Source organism: Oncorhynchus masou, chromosome 9 (assembly GCF_036934945.1).
Source record: "Oncorhynchus masou masou isolate Uvic2021 chromosome 9, UVic_Omas_1.1, whole genome shotgun sequence".
Lineage (NCBI taxonomy): Eukaryota > Metazoa > Chordata > Actinopteri > Salmoniformes > Salmonidae > Oncorhynchus > Oncorhynchus masou.
In genome coordinates this window covers 59,565,043-59,591,702 of record NC_088220.1, presented here as the reverse complement: position 1 = coordinate 59,591,702, position 26,660 = coordinate 59,565,043, and the positions used below count along the sequence as shown (strand labels likewise).

Sequence of the window (26,660 nt, the reverse complement as noted above, 5' to 3'; positions counted from 1 at the left end):
TCCTGTCTGTCATTCAGTAATGGACAGCACATGGCTGAACTAAAGTAGATTAGTTATGACTAACTTCACATTTTAACTGTATTATTTTGGACAAACAAGGCACTATCACTATGGCAAATACTTCACATACCTTATTATGTCTCTGTTTGACACGTTTCCCTATAACATAGCAGCATATCATTGACCCTGAGAAGATCCTTTGGACCTTCTTATCTCTGCTATCTGTGTCTTTATATTTTAAGCAGCTACAGCTGGATATCAAGGCATGTTGCCACTCCTCCTCAGTAGGAATCCACTCTGCTGTGCCTGACTGCCATGCTGTTGCATCCAGATAGGATGATACATGCACACACACACACACACACACACACACACACACACACACACACACACACACACACACACACACACACACACACACACACACACACACACACACACACACACACACACACACACACACACACACACACACACACACACACACACACACACACACACGCACACACACACACACGCACACACACACATTCTGAGTCCAGTGACAATAGAGTCATTAGCTCACTCTGTCTTCACTGCCAAACTTGTTGTGTTAGCTGGAACCACATATTACCTTGTTCTCTTACTGTGCCAAATACTACTCCTCTCCCTCACTTCATCTCTATCTCCCGCCTCCTTCTCTCTCCTACCTCTCTCTCCTCCCCGTTCCACCTCCCACACAAATGCACACACTCACTCTCACACTCCTTGCCCTTACTTACACATATTCTGAATGGCTTAGTCAGAGCGCTAGCAACATGCATAGAGGTATCCAGTGTTAACCTCCAGTAAGCCCTGAGGGAGGACAGATAGTATAGTTGAGGAATAATTGAGGAAGAGTTGAACTGCAGAGGAAGACCTGCTTGAGTGACTTCACTTCCGACACTTCTGACAGGAGACTCTTCTACTCTCTCTTTTTTCACTCTCTCTTCTACTGTTCTGTTCTCTTCTGACAGACTCTCTTAGTCCCTCTCTCTCTCCCCCACTCTCTATCCTGCTCTCTCTTTTGTCTTAAGAGAACTCTGGCTTCACTATATGACTCTGTCTCTCTCCAGTGTTTTGTAGCTGTGGTCTCAGTTTGTCTGTTTAGACAACAAACAGGACTATTCTCCACCTAACAGGTAAGACTCTACTTGTGTCTCAAATGACACCCTATTCCCTATATAGTGCATAACTTTAGATCAAAGCCCTATCCATATCGGTCCGGGTCAAAAGTAGTGCACTATAAAGGGAATAGGGTTCCATTTTCTGTTGGTTTGTTTTTTGTTTTCATTGCCCTGTTAGACACTTTCCATCTCTGACATGTCAGTTCTGGTGTCCTCACCGTGGGTTAGTGTGAGCTGTAGAGGTTAAAACTGCTGTTACAACTTTCTGCCTTAATCAAGTTGTATTACTTTGTACTTTGTTTGTCTATGTTCACATCCAACTCTATATCTATGTTCACTTCCAACTCTATATCTATATTCACATCCAACTCTATATCTATGTTCACATCCAACTCGATATCCATGTTCACATCCAACTCGATATCCATGTTCACATCCAACTCTATATCTATGTTCACATCCAACTCGATATCTATGTTCACATCCAACTCTATATCCATGTTCACATCCAACTCTATATCCATGTTCACATCCAACTCTATATCTATATTCACATCCAACTCTATATTCACATCCAACTCTATATCTATGTTCACATCCAATCTATATCTATATTCACATCCAACTCTATATCTATATTCACATCCAACTCTATATCTATGTTCACATCCAACTCTATATCTATATTCACATCCAACTCTATATCTATATTCACATCCAACTCTACATCTATATTCACATCCAACTCTATATCTATGTTCACATCCAACTCTATATCCATGTTCACATCCAAATCTATATCTATATTCACATCCAACTCTATATCTATATTCACATTCAACTCTATATCTATATTCACATCCAACTCTATATCCATGTTCACATCCAACTCTATATCTATATTCACATCCAATTCTATATCTATGTTCACATCCAACTCTATATCTATATTCACATCCAACTCTATATCCATGTTCACATCCAACTCTACATCTATATTCACATCCAACTCTATATCTATATTCACATCCAAATCTATATCCATGTTCACATCCAACTCTATATCCATGTTCACATCCAACTCTATATCTATATTCACATCCAACTCTATATCTATGTTCACATCCAACTCTATATCCATGTTCACATCCAACTCGATATCTATGTTCACATCCAACTCTATATCTATATTCACATCCAACTCTATATCTATGTTCACATCCAACTCTATATCTATATTCACATCCAACTCTATATCTATGTTCACATCCAACTCTATATCCATGTTCACATCCAACCTTATATCCATGTTCACATCCAAATCTATATCTATATTCACATCCAACTCTATATCTATGTTCACATCCAACTCTATATCCATGTTCACATCCAACTCTATATCCATGTTCACATCCAAATCTATATCTATATTCACATCCATCTCTATATCTATATTCACATCCAACTCTATATCTATATTCACATCCAACTCTTTGATTGTGTTTGTAGATCAATTTTATAGAAGACAAAAAAATATCTAAAACATTTGTATGTTTCTTAAATTGAAGAAAATAGTTCAGATAAAATTTAACAAGAGATTGAATTCCTCAGTTGTGGGATCTGTTTCACAGAATAAAAACATGTAGAGACTAGGGTTGAATATTTTATTGAGCATTAACCAAGTTTCCATCCCGAGAAAATTGAAAGAAACTACTGGGCTTCCCGGTATTCTCGAAGTGCTATTTAAAAGCGTGAAATACAATCCCCCAAAAATCAGACATGATTATACCGCTGGAAATGGCTAAATATACACATGCACTAATGATTTCTTGTGGTATTCTTTGCAATTTAATCAACTCAAAGTTCTCTCAACGTCTCCACACTATTTTGTTTATGTGTCCTAGTTTTAATGAAGGCCTATGAAGCACTATTGGCTGACTGGTCAAATATTATGAGGTTATTACAGTGTTGTTATAATTAGGCAACATAAATGTTAGCCTACATTTGACTGAAAGATGCATCATGGTACTTTTCTCTCCCCTTGCACCTGGCTATCGGGGGAATTTGGGAAAGTTGTGGCTGTTTTTACTTTATGATATCCACCTATTGTGCTAATCAAATTTGATAAACGTAGCGGAGATTCAGCACCATGGATAGCGCCGTGGTTGATCAATGTCCGTGAATCTAAACCGCTGTGCAACATGTGCTATTCTAAGGTAGGCTATATTTTACATAAAAGCTAACATTTTCTTCCTGCATTCGTTATCATTCATTAGCCCAAAAAATCTATGACAAATTTGGCAAATACAGCTGCACCATTGAGAGCATCCTGACTGGCTGCATCACCGCTTGGTATGTCAACTGCTTGGCATCCAACCAAAAGGCACTACAGAGGGTAGTGCGTACGGCCGAGTACATCATTGGGGTTGAGCCCCTTGCAATCCAGGACCTCTATACAAGGAGGTGTCAGAGTAAGGCCCTAAGAATTGTCAAAGACTCCAGCCCCCCAAGTCATAGATTGTTCCCTCTGATACCGCAAGGCTGAACCCTGAACAGGACCCTGAACAGCTTCTACTCCCTAACCATAAGACTGCTAAATAGTTAATGAAATAGTTAACCAAATAGCTACTGGGACTCTCTGCATTGACCCCTTTCACACTCATTCTTTTGACTCATCACGTACGCTGCTGCTACTGCTTATTTTCTTATTGTTATACTGGTACTATGTGTATATAGCCAAGTTATTGTTACTCATTGTGTATTTATTCCTTGTGTTATTATTATATAAGGCGGTGTGATTTCTGCATAATGCCACTTTAAATATGCACTCTGCAGAAATTGCTCCTCCCTTTCCTGGTTCTTAAAATTCTAATAGTTCGCCTAATTTCAGTTTATTTGACAAAAAAAGCAAGTATTGTGTGAAGAATCATTGTACCATTTAAATCGCTGTGAAATATGTATTCCATAATCAAAAATGTTGTATTTTCAGCTGTTTGAAGCAGGTGTACAAAACCAAAAGTAAAAGATGCAAAACTTAACTTAAAACATAGAAAAACAAATAGCGCACATAGAACAGATCTACAGATCTTCAGCATTTGTGTATTTGAGCAGTTGTTATAAGAGCTAGAGTCAGGGCCATGGTCCAAGATGCAGTAGCTGCTTGGCTCTCAGGGCAGCAGGGTATGTGTGTGTGTGTGTGTGTGTGCGTGCGTGCGTGCGTGTGTGCGTGTGTGTGTGCGTGTGTGTGTGCGTGCGTGCGTGTGTGCGTGTGTGTGTGTGTGTGTGTGTGTGTGTGTGTGTCAACAGAGCAGTAGGCTATACTGTAGCTACATGGGCACCAGATCTCTGATTCTCCATAGCTGTTTCATGGATAGCTGTGTCTCAGCTTCGGAGTCATCAGCAGGGTAGGCTAGTGGTTAGAGTGTTGGACTAGTAACCGAAAGGTTGCAAGTTCAAATCCCCGAGCTGACAAGGTACAAATCTGTCGTTTTGCCCCTGAACAGGCAGTTAACCCACTGTTCCTAGGCCGTCATTGAAAATAAGAATTTGTTCTTAACTGACTTGCCAGGTAAAAAAATAAATAAATCCATTATACCATACACACTTAGAAAAAGGTGCTAACTAGAACCTAAAAGGTTTATTTTACTGTCCCAATAGAAGAACCCTTTTTTGTTCCAGGGTAGAACCCTTTGTTTCCCGGTAAAACCCTATTAGGTTCCATGTAGAACTCTTTCCACAGAAACCAAAAAGGTTTCTACCTTGAACCAAACAGGGTTCTCATATGGGACAGCCGAAGAACCCATTTTTGCAACCCTTTTTTCTAAGTGTGTACAGATCAACCATACTAATAAATAACCATCCATTACAGCATACAGATCATCCATACTAATCAATAATCATCCATTGATCACGCCCTGACCATAGAGAGCCCTCGTGTTCTCTATGGTGTTTTAAGTCAGGGCGTGACTAGGGTTTTTTCTAGTTTTCATTTTCTATGTTGGTGTGAGTATGGTTCCCATTTGGAGACAGCTGATGATCGTTGCCTCTAATTGGGGATCATACTTAGTGTGGTCCTTTTCCCACCTGCGTTGTGGGATAGTGTTTGTGTTTAGTGCTATGTGCAGTACGAACTTTGGCGGGAGTCACCAAGGAGTATAGGAGGACAGCGACGACGCTGGGGTCCGCGGCCACAGAAACCCCAACATTACGGTCGAGGCAAGGAGAGAGCCGGAGACCGTTGGGGAGTCGATGGAGCAGTGTGAGGAGGGAGATGATGGTTAGGTGTATTCTGCTGTGCATTCGCCCTGAAGAGCGCCTTTCCCAGCCTGGTATGTCCTGTGCCGGCTTTCCCGCACTCGCCCTGAAGAGCGTGTCATCAGTCCGGTGAAACCTCTGCCGGCTCCACGCACCAGGCCTCCAGTGCGCCTCCCCAGCCCGGTACATCCTGTGCCGGCTTTCCCGCACTCGCCCTGAAGAGCGTGTCATCAGTCCGGTGAAACCTCTGCCGGCTCCACGCACCAGGTCTCCAGTGCGCCTCCCCAGCCCGGTACATCCTGTGCCGGCTTTCCCGCACTCGCCCTGAAGAGCGTGTCATCAGTCCGGTGAAACCTCTGCCGGCTCCACGCACCAGGCCTCCAGTGCGCCTCCCCAGCCCGGTACATCCTGTGCCGGCTTTCCCGCACTCGCCCTGAAGAGCGTGTCATCAGTCCGGTGAAACCTCTGCCGGCTCCACGCACCAGGCCTCCAGTGCGCCTCCCCAGCCCGGTACATCCTGTGCCGGCTCCCCGCAATCGCCCTGAAGAGCGTGTCATCAGTCCGGTGAAACCTGTGCCGGCTCCACGCACCAGGCCTCCAGTGTGCCTTCCCAGCCCGGTACATCCTGTGCCGACTCACAGTCCAGACCTTCCAGCGACGGTTCACAGTCCAGACCTTCCAGCAACGGTTCATAGTCCAGACCTTCCAGCAACGGTTCACAGTCCAGACCTTCAAGCAACGGTTCACAGTCCAGACCTTCAAGCAACGGTTCACAGTCCAGAGCTTCCAGCGACGGTTCACAGTCCAGACCTTCCAGCGACGGTTCACAGTCCAGACCTTCAAGCGACGGTTCACAGTCCAGAGCTTCCAGCAACGGTTCACAGTCCAGACCTTCAAGCGACGGTTCACAGTCCAGAGTTTCCAGCTACGGTTCACAGTCCAGAGCTTCCAGCGACGGTTCACAGTCCAGACTTTCCAGCGATGGTTCACAGTACGGTGCCATGGCCGGCGCCTTCCTCTGCTCCGGTGCCCAGTCCAGGCACAGCGTCCAGTCCCGCTCCATAGCCGGAGTCTTCCTCTGCTCCGGTGCCCAGTCCAGGCACAGCGTCCAGTCCCGCTCCATAGCCGGAGTCTTCCTCTGCTCCGGTGCCCAGTCCAGGCACAGCGTCCAGTCCCGCTCCATAGCCGGAGTCTATCTCTGCTCCAGTGCCCAGTCCAGGCACGGCATTCAGCCTGGCTTCATGGCCGGATCCGCGGTCTGAGCGGGTGCTACGTCCCGCACCGGAGCCACTACTGACGCTAGTTGCCCACCATAACGCACCCCATCTAGGTTCAGGATTTGCGGTCGGAGTCGCACCTTTGGGGGGGTTTCTAATCAATAGTCATTAATTTCACCATACAGATTAACCATACTAATAAATCATCATTCATTACACCATGCAGATCATCCATACTAATCAATGGACTTTTAGCTCTCCATACATACAGAAGGCAAAGTTCTTGTACAGAGAATATGAGGACAGTTGCAAAGGCATTCATGACTGAGTTTAAGCTGAAGCATGACCTCACAGTTGGGGTTAGTGTATCTATCTGTGAAATGTAGGGAATGCAGTCACTGATGTAACTTTGTTATCAGCTTGTTTGGAAAGAGCTGTCTGAGAAAAGCCTCCCTTTGTACCCTGAACAGATGGGGATCCCTACACAGAGTGGAGTGCTAATGGAATGTGTGTGTGTACAGCTGCTGCTGTCAAGAGTAGCTATATTCCTGTGTGCAGAGATGTCACTGCCATAGTGTTAGAAACGGATCCAGACTTGAACGTTGCGACTGCAGCCAGATGTTCAGATTCATTGCTAGCAGCTCCTCTCTAGGGCTGTGTTCCAAATGGCACCATATTCCCTACATAATGCAAAACTTTTGACCAAAGCCCTGTGGACCCTGGTCAAAAGTAGTGTAATGCATAGGAAATAGGGTGCCATTTGGAATGCAGCCTGAATATGAGCTCCGCTGGACTCTGGCTTCACCCTGCTGTACTTAGTTCACTGCTAGTAGGAGAGTCAGAAGGGGAGAGACGAAACACACTTACAAAATACTAGCTTAGTAGATCTGTGCTTAAAGGTAAAGTTATTACTATTATTTTAGTTGAGATGGATGTGTGTGATGGATCTGAACCCGAGGACAGCAGGCAGTCTTTGAGAAATGTCGCTGTGAGGTGTTTATGACTTGGAACTAATGTTTTTTTTAGTCTGTTTGTATTAATGCAGTATCTTCTCTAATGCAGTATCTTCTATGTATCTTCTCTAATGCAATATCTTCTATGTATATTCTCTAATGCAATATCTTCTCTAATGCAGTATCTTCTATGTATCTTCTCTAATGCAGTATCTTCTATGTATCTTCTCTAATGCATGATCTTCTTTGTATCTTCTCTAATGCAGTGTCTTCTCTAATGCAGTATCTTTTAAGTATATTCTCTAATGCAATGTTTTATCTAATACAGTGTATTTTCTAATGCAGTATCTTCTTTAATGCAGTATCTTCTCCAATGCAGTATCTTCTCTAATGCAGTGTCTTTTCTAATGCAGTATCTTCTATATTGCTGTATCTTCTCTGTATCCTCTCTATTGCTGTACCTTATCCGTATCCTCTCCAATGCTGTATCTTCTCTGTATCCTCTCCAATGCTGTATCTTCTCTGTATCCTCTCCAATGCTGTATCTTCTCTGTATCCTCTCTAATGCTGTATCTTCTATATTACTGTATCTTCTCTGTATCCTCTCTAATGCAGTGTCTTATCCGTATCCTCTCCAATGCTGTATCTTCTCTGTATCCTCTCTAATGCTGTATCTTCTATATTACTGTATCTTCTCTGTATCCTCTCTAATGCAGTGTCTTATCCGTATCCTCTCCAATGCTGTATCTTCTCTGTATCCTCTCTAATGCTGTATCTTCTATATTACTGTATCTTCTCTGTATCCTCTCTAATGCAGTGTCTTATCCGTATCCTCTCCAATGCTGTATCTTCTCTGTATCCTCTCTAATGCAGTACCTTATCTGTATCCTCTCCAATGCTGTATCTTCTCTGTATCCTCTCTAATGCTGTATCTTCTATATTACTGTATCTTCTCTGTATCCTCTCTAATGCAGTGTCTTATCCGTATCCTCTCCAATGCTGTATCTTCTCTGTATCCTCTCTAATGCAGTACCTTATCCATATCCTCTCTAATGCAGTGTCTTATCCGTATCCTCTCTAATGCAGTACCTTATCTGTATCCTCTCTAATGCAGTACCTTATCTGTATCCTCTCTAATGCTGTATCTTCTATATTGCTGTATCTTCTCTGTTTGTTTAATGTTGTAACGTTATCTTCAATCTTTGTTTTGCTGTATCTTCTCTGTATCCTCTCCAATGCAGTACCTTATCCATATCCTCTCTAATGCAGTGTCTTATCCGTATCCTCTCTAATGCAGTACCTTATCTGTATCCTCTCTAATGCAGTACCTTATCTGTATCCTCTCCAATGCTGTATCTTCTATATTGCTGTATCTTCTCTGTTTGTTTAATGTTGTAACGTTATCTTCTATCTTTGTTTTGCTGTATCTTCTCTGTTTTAATGCTGTATCTTGTCTGTTTTTAATGCTGTATCTTGTCTGTTTTTAATGCTGTATCTTGTCTGTTTTTAATGCTGATTATTGTCTGTTTTTAATGGTCTATCTGGTCTGTTTTTAATGCTGTATCTTGTCTGTTTTTAATGCTGTATCTTGTCTTTTAGTAATGCTGTATCTTGTCTGTTTTTAATGTTGTATCTTGTCTGTTAGTAATGCTGTATCTTGTCTGTTTTTAATGCTGTATCTTGTCTGTTTTTAATGCTGTATCTTGTCTGTTTTTAATGCTGTATCTTGTCTGTTTTTAATGCTGTATCTTGTCTGTTTTTAATGCTGTATCTTGTCTGTTAGTAATGCTGTATCTTGTCTGTTAGTAATGTTGTATCTTGTCTGTTTTTAATGCTTCATCTTCTCTATTTGTTTCAAGTGATCTGCTGTTTGATCTATGTGAAGGTTGGTGTTGCTAAGCCAGGTGATGAGGATGTCTGAGAGGAACATGGCAAATCCATATAGCTCTTTCATCAGTCAGCAGTCCCTCTGGATCTACCTGACCACCAGCCACACCACCAGACTACCTGTTCCCTAGTAACACACTGTAACAGACTGTAGAGACAACATGGACACAGCTCTGATGTTTACTCTCAAGGTGGGACAATCTCTGGCCATGTCAGGATCACCAGGCAGGACCTTCTCACCACAGACACAGCCAACGGCACAGACACAGATACAGAAACAGACACAACCACAGACACTAACACACCAGTCCTCTTCAGACTGTGCTCCAGAGTCTTCTCATGATGACGACAGCTCCACAGAGAGCAGAGAGGATGTCTGTCTGCCAGGACCTCTAAGCCTGGAGCTGTCGAAACTGGAACTAGACAACCAGGACACACCCCAGCAGGACAGGGAGGCTGGTTGTGAATATAACAGTACTGGAGCCCCTGGGATAGAAGGAGATCTAGCTGTTAGTACTGGAGGTCCAGGAGGGCCAGCAGAGTCTGGTTTTGATGTCTCCCCCCCTGACCCTCTAGACCTAGACCAGATCGTCTGTCCCGCGGGTCTAATCAGTGAGCCAGGCAGTGTCACATCACCATCGCCTGATGATGCCAATAACAATGGATTGGATTTACACAGCAGTTCTCCAGGAGCAGCTGAGGACCACTGCCTAGCCTCCAATGTTCCTTCTCCTAGGATAGATGGAGATGTGGATGTTCTTGCTCCTAGGATAGAGGAAAACCTGGAAGTTGAGGACAGTAACAGATGTGTAGAATCAGGACATACCCTGGATGCTAACCTCTCTGGTCAGCTAGAGGACATGGTACTGGGCCATACCTCACCCAGGCAGACAGAGACAGGCATGGAGCTGGGCCATACCTCACCCAGGCAGACAGAGACAGGCATGGAGCTGGGCCATACCTCACCCAGGCAGACAGAGACAGGCATGGAGCTGGGCCATACCTCACCCAGGCAGACAGAGACAGACATGGAGCTGGGCCATACCTCACCCAGGCAGACAGAGACAGACAGGAGCTGGGCCATACCTCACCCAGGCAGACAGAGACAGGCATGGAGCTGGGCAATACCTCACTCAGGCAGACAGAGACAGACATGGAGCTAGAGGAGGAGTCACCCAGGCAGACAGAGACAGACATGGAGCTGGGCCATACCTCACCCAGGCAGACAGAGACAGACATGGAGCTAGAGGAGGAGTCACCCAGGCAGACGGAGACAGACAGGGAGCTAGAGGAGGAGTCACCCAGGTGGACAGAGGCAGACAGCCAGGACTACTCAGAGGGACCTGTGGAGAACAGACAAGTCCCTACTGATCTGGAACACACAGAAGACAACCATGTCTCCGTCCCTCTAGTCCCAACAGAGAATGGACATATCCCTACCCTTCTGGTCCAATCAGAGACAGAGTTCAGCCACGTCACTATCTCTGAGGTCCAATCAGAGGCTTTTAGCTCCATCCCTTCTCTAGTGGTCAGTGTAGACAACAACATGGATCCCTTCACACATCCCTCCCTTACCCTGGCCCTATTTGAGGCCCCCTTGGTAGGGCTAGGCCTCTGCGATCACCCCTGCATCATCAAACACAAACCTAGCTCCATCACCTTCTCACACTTCACCTGTAGTCCCTCCACCTGCCACTCTAGCACCGACCACAGCGTCTTCATCAACAATAGCTCTGACTGCAGGGAGTCTTCCTCAGAGAAGGATGATGAAGGTGATGATGAAGATGGGGATGATGAGGACACATTCCCAGAGCTGCTTCAGAGCAGGGAGTTCCTGGTCAGTCGGAGGAGAAGGAGCAGCAGCAGAGACAAAGTAGTTAAGGAGAGAGGATCTATGAGTCCCCAGGCGGAGGCACCAGTCAGCTCTACAACCAACTCTACAGCCAGCTCCCACCTCTCCTCCTCCTCTAAAAACCAGAACCACAGCGGCTGCGAGGCAGAGACTGAGACCAGCAGCACAGAGGTAGGCTACTGTTTATTGTCATTACAGACGCATTTTAGAGACACAACTGTAAAGATCGTCCCACCTGTATTCCTCACATATTGATGTAATATTCATGTCCACCTGAGGTCATCTGGTTCAGTAGAGGTGTGTTTCAAAGTTCATGTCAGGGTTATTGACTGTGTACTAACTGTAGCTCAACACCATTAGATACAGTGTATTAATGTATATGAATCCATCGTATGTTAATATAATCCAGCCTGTTCTCTCAATGAGGAATGGTGACTGTTTCTCCCCCAGGCCGTGTATTTCCTGCCTCTTTGCCAGGGGCCATATGATCAATGGTCTCAGAGTTCTGCCTTATAGATAGATGATAATGAATATGATTACATGGACAGAGGGGACCTGATCCAAGAGGATAATGAATATGATTACATGGACAGAGGGGACCTGATCCAAGAGGATAATGAATATGATTACATGGACAGAGGAGACCTGATCCTAGATGATAATGAATAAGATTAAAATTGACAGAGGGGACCTGATCCTAGATGATAATGAATACGATTACATGGATAGAGAGGACCTGATCCGAGATCACCACTCATACTCTGAGATGCTTGATACAAAAAAAGTATTATATTATTTAATTCCACTAAGGTTCAGTACAAACACAGTGCTTTGCTATACAAACACCTTCAGTAGTCTTTTCCCCACTGTTTGTTGTTATTACATTCTGAGATATTACTCTGCTGGAATGAGTGTGTAGGAGTACATTGATCTAGTATTTTCCCCAGCGTTTAAAAACACAAAACCCAGCAGGTCTTGCAGGAATGCATACATAAATGCACACATGCATCCTTAAACAGTTTGTGCTTTCCCTCCGGTTTTGACAGAGCTCCTATGCAGGCATCGTTGGGTATATTACAGTAGCAGTGAACATAGTCTCCTATTACCAACAGCTAGATTCTCTTCTTCAATCTCTATAGTGCACTCCTCGGCTCTGGTCAAAGTAGTGCATTATAGGGAATAGGGATCCATACTGCCGCAGCTCTGTTGTGTTTTCTTCCAGCCGTCCCCCTGACCTTGGTAGTTACCAGGCTGTGAATCCATCCCTCCAGGTTTAATAGTTACCAGGCTGTGAGTCCATCCCTCCAGGTTTACTTGTTACCAGGCTGTGACTCCATCCCTCTAGGTTTAATGGTAGTTACCAGGCTGTAACCCCTTCCCTCTAGGTTTAATGGTAGTTACCAGGCTGTAACCCCATCCCTCTAGGTTTAATGATAGTTACCAGGCTGTGACTCCATCCCTCTAGGTTTACTAGTGTCACGCCTTGGTCTTAGTATTTTGTGTTTTAGTTTAGTAGTTAGTCAGACCAGGGTGTGACATGGGTTTATTATGTATTGTAGTTTCATATTGTGGTTTGTAGTAGTTGGGATTGTAGCTGATTAGGGGTGTGGTTGTTTAATAGGTTTGGCTGCCTGAGGCGGTTCTCAATCAGAGTCAGGTGATTCTCGATGTCTCTGATTGGGAACCGTATTTAGGTAGCCTGGTTTTCGCTTTGTATTTCATGGGTGATTGTTCCTGTCTCTGTGTAGTGTGCACCAGTCAGGCTGTAATAGGTTTCACGTTCTGTTTTTTGTTTTTGTATTTATTAGTTATTCGTGTATAGTTCGTTCGTTTGTCTTCCTAATAAACATGAGTAACTTACACGCTGCATTTCGGTCCGACTCTCCTTCAACAAAAGAAGAACGCCGTTACAACTAGTTACCAGGCTGTGAGTCCATCACTCTAGGTTTAATGGTAGTTACCAGACTGTGAGTCCATCCCTCTAGGTTTAATGGTAGTTACCAGGCTGTGACTACATCCCAAAAGGTTTAATGATAGTTACCAGGCTGTAACCCCTTCCCTCTAGGTTTAATGGTAGTTACCAGGCTGTAACCCCATCCCTCTAGGTTTAATGGTAGTTACCAGGCTGTAACCCCATCCCTCTAGGTTTAATGGTAGTTACCAGACTATGAGTGACCCCATCCCTCTAGGTTTAATGGTAGTTATCAGACTATGAGTGACCCCATCCCTCTAGGTTTAATGGTAGTTACCAGACTATGAGTGACCCCATCCCTCTAGGTTTAATGGTAGTTATCAGACTATGAGTGACCCCATCCCTCTAGGTTTAATGGTAGTTATCAGACTATGAGTGACCCCATCCCTCTAGGTTTAATGGTAGTTATCAGACTAGAGTGACCCCATCCCTCTAGGTTTAATGGTAGTTATCAGACTATGAGTGACCCATCCCTCTAGGTTTAATGGTAGTTATCAGACTATGAGTGACCCCATCCCTCTAGGTTTAATGGTAGTTATCAGACTATGAGTGACCCCATCCCTCTAGGTTTAATGGTAGTTATCAGACTATGAGTGACCCCATCCCTCTAGGTTTAATGGTAGTTATCAGACTATGAGTGACCCCATCCCTCTAGGTTTAATGGTAGTTACCAGACTATGAGTGAATGGTAGTTACCCCCCCATCCCTCTAGGTTTAATGGTAGTTACCAGACTATGAGTGACCCCATCCCTCTAGGTTTAATGGTAGTTACCAGACTATGAGTGACCCCATCCCTCTAGGTTTAATGGTAGTTATCAGACTATGAGTGACCCCATCTTCCAAGGTTTACTGACATCTAAAAGTCTCTTCTGGATGTTTATGAATCATGTTTACATCTATGGTTTAACTTTACAAGTGTCAGAGACACCAGATCTCTGACAGTGCATAGCTGTCATTCCTCAGCTAAACCGTTTTGTAGATAACAACATATAACAGCATCCCTAACCCTGGAGATAAGAACATACAGTAAAACAGAGGGGAGAGGTTAGGTAGGGTACACTCCCACTGTCTCTGCTGATAGCCCTGGCAGGCTTTACAGGCTGTTTGATACAACACTGGGAATTGGCTGTTTGTGAGCATAAAGGTTGTTTGGGGAAAGGGAGGAGGAGTGCTTTAAATACCTGGAATTGGTTTAAACTGTGACCTTGTCAAAAGTTGCACATTAGATAGGAACCAGGGTGCCATTTGGGACGCGACCAGGAGATCTGACAGGCAGCACTCATGTTTGTTCTTCAGGCAGGCCATTTTAACTGCAGCTTTTCTTACTAGCCATCTGAGGGCACCATTGCTACATCGTAATCCTACAAGTAAACCTATTCTCTCTCTCTCTCTCTCTCTCTCTCTCTCTCTCTCTCTCTCTCTCTCTCTCTCTGTGCATCAATCAGTTGGTTATGGTATGTTTGTGTATACTGTAAAAAGACACATGTTGCTGTGATGTTGTTTATATTTCTATAGTTTATAAGTGAAAGGATTCTACTGGTGTGACTGTTCTCACCAGGCAATAGACCTGGGAACATAGCGGGTAACTCCTGGAAAGTTAGGAGAGACTGGGTCTTAAGTTAGGAGAGACTGGGTTTTAAGGTAGGAGAGACTGGGTTTTAAGTTAGGAAAGACTGGGTCTTAAGTTAGGAGAGAATGGGTTTTAAGTAAGGAGAGACTGGGTTTTAAGTAAGGAGAGACTGGGTTTTAAGTAAGGAGAGACTGGGTTTTAAGTTAGGAGAGACTGAGTTTTAAGTTAGGAGAGAATGGGTTTTAAGTTAGGAGAGAATGGGTTTTAAGTTAGGAGAGACTGGGTTTTAAGTTAGGAGACACTGGGTTTTAAGTTAGGCGAGACTGGGTTTTAAGTTAGGAGAGAATGGGTTTTAAGTAAGGAGAGAATAGGTTTTAAGTTAGGAGAGAATGGGTTTTAAGTTAGGAGAGACTGGGTTTTAAGTTAGGAGAGACTGGGTTTTAAGTTAGGAGAGACTGGGTTTTAAGTAAGGAGAGACTGGGTTTTAAGTTAGGAAAGACTGGGTGCCTAGCCGTTGTGCCCTTTCACATGCCTCCCTGCTCAAACTCTAACCCAGTCATCTCCAGTCCTCTCCCTGACTGGTGATCTGTACCTCTCTCAGTGGGTGGTACAGTCCAGGCACGGTGCCCAGAGCTCACGCACTTAACTCCTCATTACCATGTCAAAGACCCAGCCGTGGGGTTTACAATGTGGCCAATTTGCCCTGATGAAGTTATCGGCCCTCTCACATTTAGCTATCTTCCTGAAGATAACACTACTCATACCGGCAGCATTGCCATGGTATCAGTGTTTCTCACTATTGATGGGACCAGAGAATGGAGAAGAAAGGAATCATGGGTAGTGTCTTTCTCAGCTTCAAGCCTCTGGAATTCCACTCATTCTGAGGAAATGTGTTCGCATTCCGAGGCAGGCAGGAAGCACTGTGTGTGGCTGTCAGAGAGAATGGAAACAGTGGGAGACAGTGTGTTGTAGTGTGCTCCAAATATAGCACAGAGACAGACTGACAGATTGAGGAGTTTCCCCTGTCAGAGATCAACCAGCTGACCTTAGGTGGACTGACTTCTGCTCTGATCACTAGCACCCTACTGGTAACATCTTTATGTGTTCGGAACTCTCTAGAGGAATTAACACCTCTAGTTCCCTGTCACTACATTGATTGTTGTTTCCCACCAATTGTATTTCCTATATTTTCTTGTCAATTCCCATTTTGTTTTCATTCTGATGAAGGCCATTGACGGCCAAAACGTCATGGCTTTAACTTGAACTAGAATAAAAAAGGATCAAGATTTTAATTGATAGGGAAAGTCGTTCCTATATACTGTATGTTGTGAGTGTGACTCTGCCTTTACATTGAAGAAGGAAGAACAGGAAGCCAATGGGAGGGTCACACCCATCTCCACCCAAGGAGCCTGTGGCTCAGACACCAGCACTACCGTAGCCCTGCTAGAGAACACAACCCTCAATAGGATGATTGTTAGGAGGAAAGGGGTTTTAATGCAGCATGAAGAAAGAACTGGGGGCACAGGGACTCCTGGGGGCCCTAACAGACAGAACACAGAGCCGGGGGCCAGGGGCTTCCAGGGTCCAGGGGCTCCAACAGACAGACAGACACACTCAGAACACAGACGACAGTTCCACAGTTTAATTCCAGGAAATGAATGAATGGCTTTGTGTTGGCTGCTTGTCTTCTGAGTCACACCGTTGCGCAACAAGGGTCTCAAAGAGAGAGCGAGAGATTGTAACCTCCAGATCCTCTAACACAGCTCATGTTTGTCTCTGGATGCATCCCAAATGACACCCTATTGCATATGGGCCCTGGTCAAAAGTAGTGCACTATAAAGGGACCAGGGTGCCCTTTTCCACACATCCAGAGACAAACATGAGCTGTGTTAGAGGATCTGGACTGGAGGTTAAGGTCTGTGTTATGACGTGATGGCTGCTGAGAACTAGGTGGTGAAGCTATCACATTTCCCTCTATGGTGGTCTGTACTGTTTACTGCTGTTAACTTTCACTCTGACATTTATAAAAGTATTTTATTGCTCCTCTAATGATCTCTTAAATGTATTTAGAGTTTTTAGTTGTCACCTGGTGCTCATAACCTTCTCCTACTGTCTGAACTATTTCAATGTTATTATCCTGAGAATTCAATGGTAACTCTCTGAATGATCTTATTTACTACTCCAACTACAGAGTAGTGATTGTTGTGGTCCTCACTCATTTACCTTTGTTTCTGATAACTGCATGCTCCAGTTTAGTACATGGTGTCACAAAAGTCTGTTTCTGCAGGCTCTATAGGTTTCTCCAGTGTTGTCTAATCACACACTCTTCCCCCTGCCTTTCTCTTCCCCCAGGAGTCTCCCCTGGTCCAGCCTCAGACCCCATGGTGTGAGTCTATGAGCCAGCTGATGAGGAAACTGGACCAGCTCAACCTGGACATAGAGGAGGCTCTGAGTGCATCATCCTCCCCCTCGGACACACCCTGCACGGCACGCAGACAACAGGTCAGTCACACACACACCATGCACCGCACGCAGACAACAGGTCAGTCACACACACACCATGCACCGCACGCAGACAACAGGTCAGTCACACACACACCCTGCACCGCACGCAGACAACAGGCCAGTCACACACACACCATGCACTGCACGCAGACAACAGGCCAGTCACACACACACCATGCACCGCACGCAGACAACAGGCCAGTCACACACACACCCTGCACCGCACGCAGACAACAGGTCAGTCACACACACCATGCACCGCACGCAGACAACAGGCCAGTCACACACACACACACTGCACCGCACGCAGACAACAGGCCAGTCACACACACACCCTGCACCGCACGCAGACAACAGGTCAGTCACACACACACCCTGCACCGCACGCAGACAACAGGTCAGTCACACACACACACCATGCACCGCACGCAGACAACAGGTCAGTCACACACACCCTGCACCGCACGCAGACAACAGGTCAGTCACACACACACCCTGCACCGCACGCAGACAACAGGTCAGTCACACACACACCATGCACCGCACGCAGACAACAGGCCAGTCACATACACACCCTGCACCGCACGCAGACAACAGGCCAGTCACATACACACCCTGCACAGCACGCAGACAACAGGTCAGTCACACACACACCCTGCACCGCACGCAGACAACAGGTCAGTCACACACACCCTGCACCGCACGCAGACAACAGGTCAGTCACACACACACCATGCACCGCACGCAGACAACAGGCCAGTCACATACACACCCTGCACCGCACGCAGACAACAGGTCAGTCACACACACACCATGCACCGCACGCAGACAACAGGTCAGTCACACACACACCATGCACCGCACGCAGACAACAGGCCAGTCACACACACACCCTGCACCGCACGCAGACAACAGGTCAGTCACACACACACCCTGCACAGCACGCAGACAACAGGTCAGTCACACACACACCCTGCACCGCACGCAGACAACAGGTCAGTCACACACACACCAGGTGTCACACACACCCTGCACCGCACGACAACAGGTCAGTCACACACACCCTGCACCGCACGCAGACAACAGGTCAGTCACACACACCATGCACCGCACGCAGACAACAGGTCAGTCACACACACACCATGCACCGCACGCAGACAACAGGCCAGTCACACACACACCCTGCACCGCACGCAGACAACAGGTCAGTCACACACACACCCTGCACCGCACGCAGACAACAGGCCAGTCACACACACACCCTGCACCGCACGCAGACAACAGGTCAGTCACACACACACCCTGCACCGCACGCAGACAACAGGTCAGTCACACACACACCCTGCACCGCACACAGACAGACAGCAGGTGACATGACCATGTTAATTGAAATGCGAGCCATGTACTGACCAGTGGTACATATGGGAAATGTATACATTCTTCTGCAGCCTATCATGATGCCACATGCTTTTTCATGCTCTCTGCTGTCTATAATCAATTACTGAGCTTTGTGAAGAGGAAATCCAGATGGATTATTGTTATAGTCATTCAACAGGTGTCTAACAAGACTATAAGTCCATGCTGCTATATCATGTACTGTCCATTACACATACATTCACCTAGCTAAGCCCCTGACCCAGACAGAGAGAAGACTAGACTCAGGATCAGTCCCAAATGGCACCCTATTCCCTTTATAGTGCACTACTGTTGACCAGAGCCCTATGGGTGCCATTTGGGACGCATACCTCAGAAGCCTGTAGGTCTGGGAAGGACTGTTCCGTCATAAGCCTTAGGATAACTGTGATATATGTTGATATACATACAGTTTGTTGTCATACAGTGGAAGCTGTCTGTCTGGAACACTATGGCCATTGTCAGGCTGTCTTTGATTTCGCTTCTCTGACTGCTGCTGGCATCCATTTTATGTTATAGTATGTAGTGTGTCTAGCAGTAGTCTTGCCAGGGTGGTGGGCCAGGCGGGGCGGAGACAGACAGACAGCCATTGTGTAGAGATGTTGTTACCGGGACCTTGTAGCTCTGGTCCTACATAAGACTCCTCTCATGGAGGCTTGCATCATGACATACCCCAGCAGTCAGTTAGCAGAGGGCAACAACAGACTGTATGGTTCTGTATGTGATCAGCACAGAGGTCTTGTTGTGTGGGTAGAGGAGGTTGTTTGTATGATTGAGCACGTTAGGAATGGTTACAGAGTGGATTGCAGAGGGGCACATGCCTGCAGGCATCAAATCAACAGCCATAACACACATTCACTGAGACAGCTTTAACTAACAGCCAGCCGTTGGTGGAGGAGATCACACAACGTCTTTACTAGGGGGAGTTGACAAGGTCCTTTGTCCTTTCAAAGGACGATTAACACATGATACAGGCTGCCTTGTCACTATCTGTTACTGTCTGTCCAATAGAATTGGAACTGAGGACTGCGTTCCCTGCCGCTGACCATCCCAGAGACAGACAGACAGACAGACAGACAGACAGACAGACAGACAGACAGACTGGCTGACTGACTGGCTGGCTGACTGACTGACTGGCTGGCTGACTGGCTGGCTGGCTGGCTGACTGGCTGGCTGACTGACTGACTGTGTTGACGGTTGTTGTTGTGCTGTTATTGCAGTATGGAGCTGTGTCTGGGACGGCAGTAAACCAATCTCTTAACGAGGAGGACAGTACACTGCTGCAGCGAGGGGAACCAGATACAGAAGAATGTCTCAGACAGGACCAACACAAGACCTTGGCCACAAGTAGCTCAGCCAAAGGAACCAGAGCCAGGACCAAGAAGACAGTCGTAAGTTCCTATCAGAGTCTCCCCCCTCCTCTCGACTCCTGCATGCTCTGTGCCTGTCTGTCTGGGTCTGGGTGAAACCATTTGGTAGAGATATCATCAGTTAGCTCTCACTTTACATACAGTGCCTTCAGAAAGTATTCATACTCCTTGACTTATTTCACATTTTGTTGTGTTACAGCCTGAATTCAAAATAGATAACATAGATGTTTTCCCCACCCACATACACACAATAGCCGATAATGACAAAGTCAAAATATGTAAAAAAAAAAAAGTTTTGCAAATCTATTTAAAAAAGTATTCACATAAGTATTTACACCCCCTAAGTCAATACATGTTTGTATCACCTTTGGCAGTGATTACAGCTGTGAGTCTTTCTGGGTAAGTCTCTAAGAGCTTTCCTCACCTGGATTGTACAATATTTGCATATTGCACATATTGCACATATTTTTTTTTTTGATCATTGATGGAAAACCCTTTCCAAGTCTCGCCATAGATTTTCAAGCCGATTTAAGTCAAAACTGTAACTAGGCCACTCAGGAATATTCAACGTCATCTTGGTAAGCAACTCCAGTGTATATTTGGCCTTGTCTTTTAGGTTTTGTCCTGCTGAAAGGTGAATTTGTCTCCCAGTGTATGTTGGAAAGCAGGTTGAACCAGGTTTTACTCAAAATTTTTGCCTGTGCTTATCTCTATTTTGTTTATTTTTGTCCTAAAAAAACTCCCTTGCCGATGACAAGCATACCCATAACACGATGCAGCCACCACCATGCTTGCAAATATAAAGAGTGGTACTCAGTGATGTGTTGTGTTGGTTTTGCCTCAAACATAACACTTTGTATTCAGGACATAAAGTGAATTTCTTTGCCACATTTTTTGCAGTTTTACTTTAGTGTCTTACTGTGTAAAAGTTAAATAAGATACAAATATTACAAACAGGATGCATGTTTTGTAATATTTGTATTCTGTGCATGCTTCCTTCTTTTCACATTTAGGTTAATATTGTGGAGTAACTACAGTACAATGTTGTTGATCCATCCTCAATTTTCTCCTTTCACAGCCATTAAACTCTGTAACTGCTTTAAATTCACCATTGGCCTCATGGTGAAATCTCTGAGTGGTTTCCTTACTCTCTGGCAACTGAGTTAGGAAGGACACCTGTATCTTTGTAGTGACTGGGTGTATTGATAGACCATACAAAGTGTAATTAATAACTTCACCATGCTCAATAGGTGGCCTTCTTTGCGAGACATTGGAAAATCTCCCTGGTCTTTGTGGTTGAATCTGTGTTTGAAATTCAACTGAGGGACCTTACAGATAATTGTATGTGTGGGGTACAGAGATGGGGTAGTCATTCAAATATCATGCTAAACACCATTATTGCACACAGAGTGAGTCCATGCAAGTTACTGTGTGACTTGTTAAGCACATTTTTAGTCTTGAACTTATTTAGGCTTGGAATAACAAAGGGGTTGAATACTTATTCACTCAAGACATGTCAGCTTTACTTGTTTATATGAATTTGTAAAAAGTCTACAAAAATAATTCTGCTTTGACATTATGGGGTATTGTGTGCCGGCCAGTGACACACAACATCTCAATTGAATACATTGTATATTCAGGCTGCCTTCAGCTAGCTACAGAAAGATAGACTTGCTCTCTACGAATGTAAACAACATTCCTCTTATTAGCTGGGAAATGTAATTCATGGACTAAGGATGGCAGCAAGCATTAACGTTTTAAGTGATATACTGTACATTTTCTTTTTGTCCAGATGGGATAAGGCAGTATTCAGTGTGATGGCGATTGCGTCATCTGTGGTCCTGTTGGGGCGGTATGCAAACTGAATTGAGTCTAGGTTGGCCAGTAAGGTGGCGGTGATATGATCCTTGACTAGCCTCTCAAAGCACATCATGATGACAGAAGTGAGTGCTACGGTGTGGTAGTAATTTAGTTCAGTTATCTTTGCCTTCTTGGGTACAGGAACAATGGTAGCCATCTTGAAGCATGTGGGGACAACAGAATGTGATAGGGAGCGATTGAATATGTCTGTAAACACACCAGCCAGCTGATCTGCGCATTCACAGAGTTCAAGTAACAGACACATCTCAACATCAACTGTTCAGAGGAGACTGCGTGAACCAGGCCTTCATGGTCAAATTGCTGCAAACAAACTACTACTAAATGACACCAATAGAAGAAGAGACTTGCTTGGGCCAAGAAACACGAGCAATGGACATTAGACTGGTGGAAATCTGTCCTTTGGTCTTATGAGTCGGAATTTGAGATTTTGGGTTCCAACCGCCGTGTCTTTGTGAGATGCAGAGTAGGTGAACGGATGATCTCTGCATGTGTGGTTCCCACAGTGAAGCATGGAGGAGGAGGTGTGATGGTGTGGGGGTGCTTTGCTGGTGACACTGTAGGTGATTTATTTAGAATTCACACTTATCATGGCTACCACAGCATTCTGCAGCGATACACCATCCCATCTGGTTTGCTGTAAGTCGGACTATCATTTGTTTTTCAACAAGACAATGACCCAACACACCTCCAGACTGTGTAATGCTAATTTGACCAAGAAGGAGAGTGATGGAGTGCTGCATCAGATGACCTAGCCTCCACAATCATCTGACCTCAACCCAATTGAGATGGTTTGGGATGAGTTAGACCGCAGAGTGAAGGAAAATCAGCCAACAAGTGCTCAACATATGTGGGAACTCTTTCAAGACTGTTGGAAAAGCAGTCCTGGTGAAGCTGGTTGAGATGCGTAGCACTCACATGTGTAGCCATGAAGTGCTTTGAAAGGCTAGTCATGGCTCACATCAACACTATTATCCCAGAAACCCTAGACCCACTCCAATTTGCATACCGCCCCAACAGATCTACAGATGATGCAATCTCTATTGCACTCCACGCTGCCCTTTCTCACCTGGACACAAGGAACACCTACGTAAGAATGCTATTCATTGACTACAGCTCAGCGTTCAATACCATAGTACCCTCTAAGCTCATCACTAAGCTATGGGCCCCAGGACTAAACACCTCCCTCTGCAACTGGTTCCTGGACAACCTGACGGGCCGCCCCAGGTGGTCAGGGTAGGAAACAACACATCCGCCGCGCTGATCCTCAACTCAGGGGCCCCTCAGGGGTGCATGCTCAGTCCCCTCTGTACTCCCTGTTCACCCATGACTGCATGGCCAGGCACGGCTCCAGCACCATCATCAAGTTTGCCAACGACACAACAGTGGTAGGGATGATCACCAACAACGATGAGACAGCCTGTAGGGAGGAGGTCAGAGACTTGGCCGTGTAGTGCAAGGACAACATCCTCTCCCTCAACGTGATCAAGACAAAGGAGATGATTGTGGACTATAGCAAAAAGGAGGACCGAGCACACCCCCATTCTCATCGATGGGGCTGTAGTGGATCAGGTTGAGAGCTTCAAGTTGCTTGGAGTCTGCATCAACAACAGGCTATCATGGTCCAAACACACCAAGACAGTCGTGAAGATGGCACGACAAAACCTATTACCCCTCAGGAGACTGAAAAGATTTGGCATGGGTCCTCAGATCCTCAAAAAGTTATACAGCTGCATCAGCTGCCTGGTATGGCAACTGCTCGGCCTCCGACCGCAAGGCACTAGAGAGGGTAGTGCGTACGGCCCAGTACATCCCCGGGGCTAAGCTTCCTGCCATCCAGGACCTCTATATCAGGCAGTGTCAACATTTTTAAAGACTCCAGTCACCCTAGTCACAGACTGTTCTCTCTGCTACCACACAACTAGCTGTACCGGAGCGCCAAGTCTAGGTCCAAGAGACTTCTTAACAGCTACACCAAAGCCTTAAGACTCCTGAACAGCTAATCAAATGGCTACCCAGACTATTTGCACCCCCCACACACCCTGCCTTTACACTGCTGCTACTCTCTGGTTATTATCTATGCATAGTCAATCAAATTTCAATCAAATTTATTCATAAAGCCCTTTATACATCAGCCAGTGTGTGTGTGTGTGTGTGTGTGTGTGTGTGTGTGTGTGTGTGTGTGTGCGCACGTGCGTGCGTGCGTGTGCCAGGCTCTATAACACTGACCTCGGGTCAGGGTTAATGATAAGCCCAGGATTACTTCCCTACAAGCCCCAGGCTGACTCCAGGATCTAGACCACCCCTAACACATGCACACACCCCTTGGCCTCTTACATGAGGGTTCTGGAGTAGGTGTGAAAGCAGTGGAGAGAGAGAATGTGATGTTAGAGTCTGAGCTGCTGCTGTCATGATGAGGGGCTCAGAATAACCTGACCAGGGTAACTAATTACTGTCATGTGACTGGAAGGCTATGAGTTGATAGAGAGGCTGCGACCCAAATTACACCCTATTCTCTATATTGTGCACTACTTTTAACCAAAAGGTTTTATGACCAAAAAAAGTGCACTATATAGGGAATATGGTGCCATTAGGAACACATACAGAATGTTTGGAGTCATTGTTTATCATGATGTTGTTATGGAAGTTCCCCCTGACCCTGCCTGTCTGTAGGTTAGGGTCACCATTTTTCAATTGGTTTCAACATGATGTAATGGGTCCTATGTGTAGCTGGTGTAGAGAGTCAGGCGCAGGACAGCAGATATGAGTAATCAACATACTTTTACTCAAAATGTAAAATATACAAAGTAACAAATACACGCACACCATGACAGACTGAAAATACAATAAACAATCACTCACAAAAAAACATGGGGAACAGAGGGTTAAATAATGAACAAGTCATTGTAGGATTGAAATCAGGTGTGTAAAACAAAGACAAAACAAACGGAAAATGGAAAGTGGATCGGTGGTGGCTAGAAGGCCGGTGACGTCGACTGCCGAACAACGCCCGAATGAGAGGGACCGACTTCGGCGGAGGTCGTGACATATGACCCCTGTTGTTTTGACATGCAGATTCTTGTCCACAATGGTTTGCTAGATGGAAAGGGTAATTCATTCCTAACATTCTGGTTCCACCTCCACCTGCACCCACTGCGTAGTGACTGTGAGGTATCTGTTCTGTGTTTGATGCTTGAGGGTGAGACCATCAGGTATGTGTCCGGTGTTTAAATGTTCTGCAGCACATGTGTTCCTGTTTGTCTCAACATGACTGCAGCCACTGCATTCCTGAGACCTTACACTTCAAATAGAGAAAAGTTCCTCCTCAGAACCTGGAAGGACAGAGCTGGTCTGATGGTCCTGGCAGACATAGGGTCAAAGCATCAAAAGACCCACAGACAGACACACATCCAGAAAGGCAGCAGTGAGGGATGAATTATAAATGATCCTCTGACATGCTAGAAGGTCTTCCTATTGGTTGTGACCCATTGAGACAGTGTTCTAAATATAGCCAGGTGTTATAGTGTCTGTCCAGGGGTTGGATAGAGGAGGCAAAGGATGAGGCTGGTCTACTGCTTTACTGGTCTACTGATCTACTAGTCTACTAGTCTACTGTCTAGTCTACTGGTCTACTTGCTGGTCTACTGTTCTACTGGCTGGTCTACTGGTCTACTAGTCTGCTGGCTGGTGTACTGGTTGGTCTACTGACTGGTCTACTGGTCTACTGGCTGGTCTACTGGTCTTCTGATCTACTAGTCTACTGGCTGGTCTACTGGTCTACTGGCTGGTCTACTGGTTGGACTACTGACTGGTCTACTGGTCTACTGGCTGGCCTACTGGTCTACCGGCTGGTCTACTGGTTGGACTACTGACTGGTCTACTGGTCTACTGGCTGGTCTACTGACTGGTCTACTGGTCTACTGGCTGGTCTACTGGCTGGTCTACTGGCTGGTCTACTGGTCTACTGGCTGGTCTACTGGTCTACTGGCTGGTCTACTTGTCTACTAGCTAGTCTACTGGTCTACTGGTCTACTGGCTGGTCTACTGACTGGTCTACTGGCCTACTTACTGGTCTACTGGTCTACTGGCTGGTATACTGGTCTACTTGCTGGTCTACTGGTCTACTGGTGCCTACTGGCTGGTCTACTGGTCTACTGGTCTACTGGCTGGTATACTGGTCTACTGACTGGTCTACTGGTTGGCCTACTGGCTGGTCTACTGGCCTACTGGCTGATCTATTGAGACCACATCTGACGAGGAGCAGAGCAGACGCCCAATGATCTCTTTCTATCCCTTATTTTTTCTTAGACTTTGAGTAAAACTAGGGTTATTTTCCCAGGGACATAGATTGTAGGTCTGAGGTTTTATTTTACAACCGAGACAACTATCTGAATGTTGTGGAGAGAGATGGATTCAGTCCTGTGAGTTCAGCCCATAGATACGTGTTATGAGTTAGGGGTTGTGGATCATGGCTATGCCTTGGCGTAGAGGCCAAGAGGAAGTCTCTGGAGATATGCTGTTAGAAGTCACAGAAGAGTAATGGCCGTGGAGAGACCTCATCCATCCTACACTGCCCTGAGCTATGATGAGAGGCCTGGATCGTTACATATAGCTGCATCCCACATGACAACTCATTCCCAATAT

The 26,660-nt window shown here is 45.5% G+C and overlaps 1 protein-coding gene across 2 annotated transcripts; it reads left to right on the top strand.

Moving 5' to 3' along the window:
- Positions 1–758: 758 nt before the first annotated feature.
- LOC135546350 (uncharacterized) lies at positions 759–10,646 on the top strand. 2 transcript variants are annotated; one of them, XM_064974703.1, is made up of 2 exons: positions 759–1,160; positions 9,429–10,646. In XM_064974703.1, the coding sequence occupies exon 2, from the start codon at positions 9,618–9,620 to the stop codon at positions 10,617–10,619; it is 1,002 nt and encodes a 333-aa protein (XP_064830775.1). In that variant the 5' UTR covers positions 759–1,160; positions 9,429–9,617; the 3' UTR covers positions 10,620–10,646. The 2 variants fall into 2 exon arrangements, with proteins under 2 accessions (XP_064830775.1, XP_064830776.1); XM_064974704.1 differs by lacking the exon at positions 759–1,160 and adding an exon at positions 7,384–7,515.
- Positions 10,647–26,660: the final 16,014 nt, after the last annotated feature.

Excerpts from the sequence above, each read along its gene's own strand:
- LOC135546350 (XM_064974703.1), top strand. The coding sequence starts at position 9,618 with ATGGACACAGCTCTGATGTTTACTCTCAAGGTGGGACAATCTCTGGCC.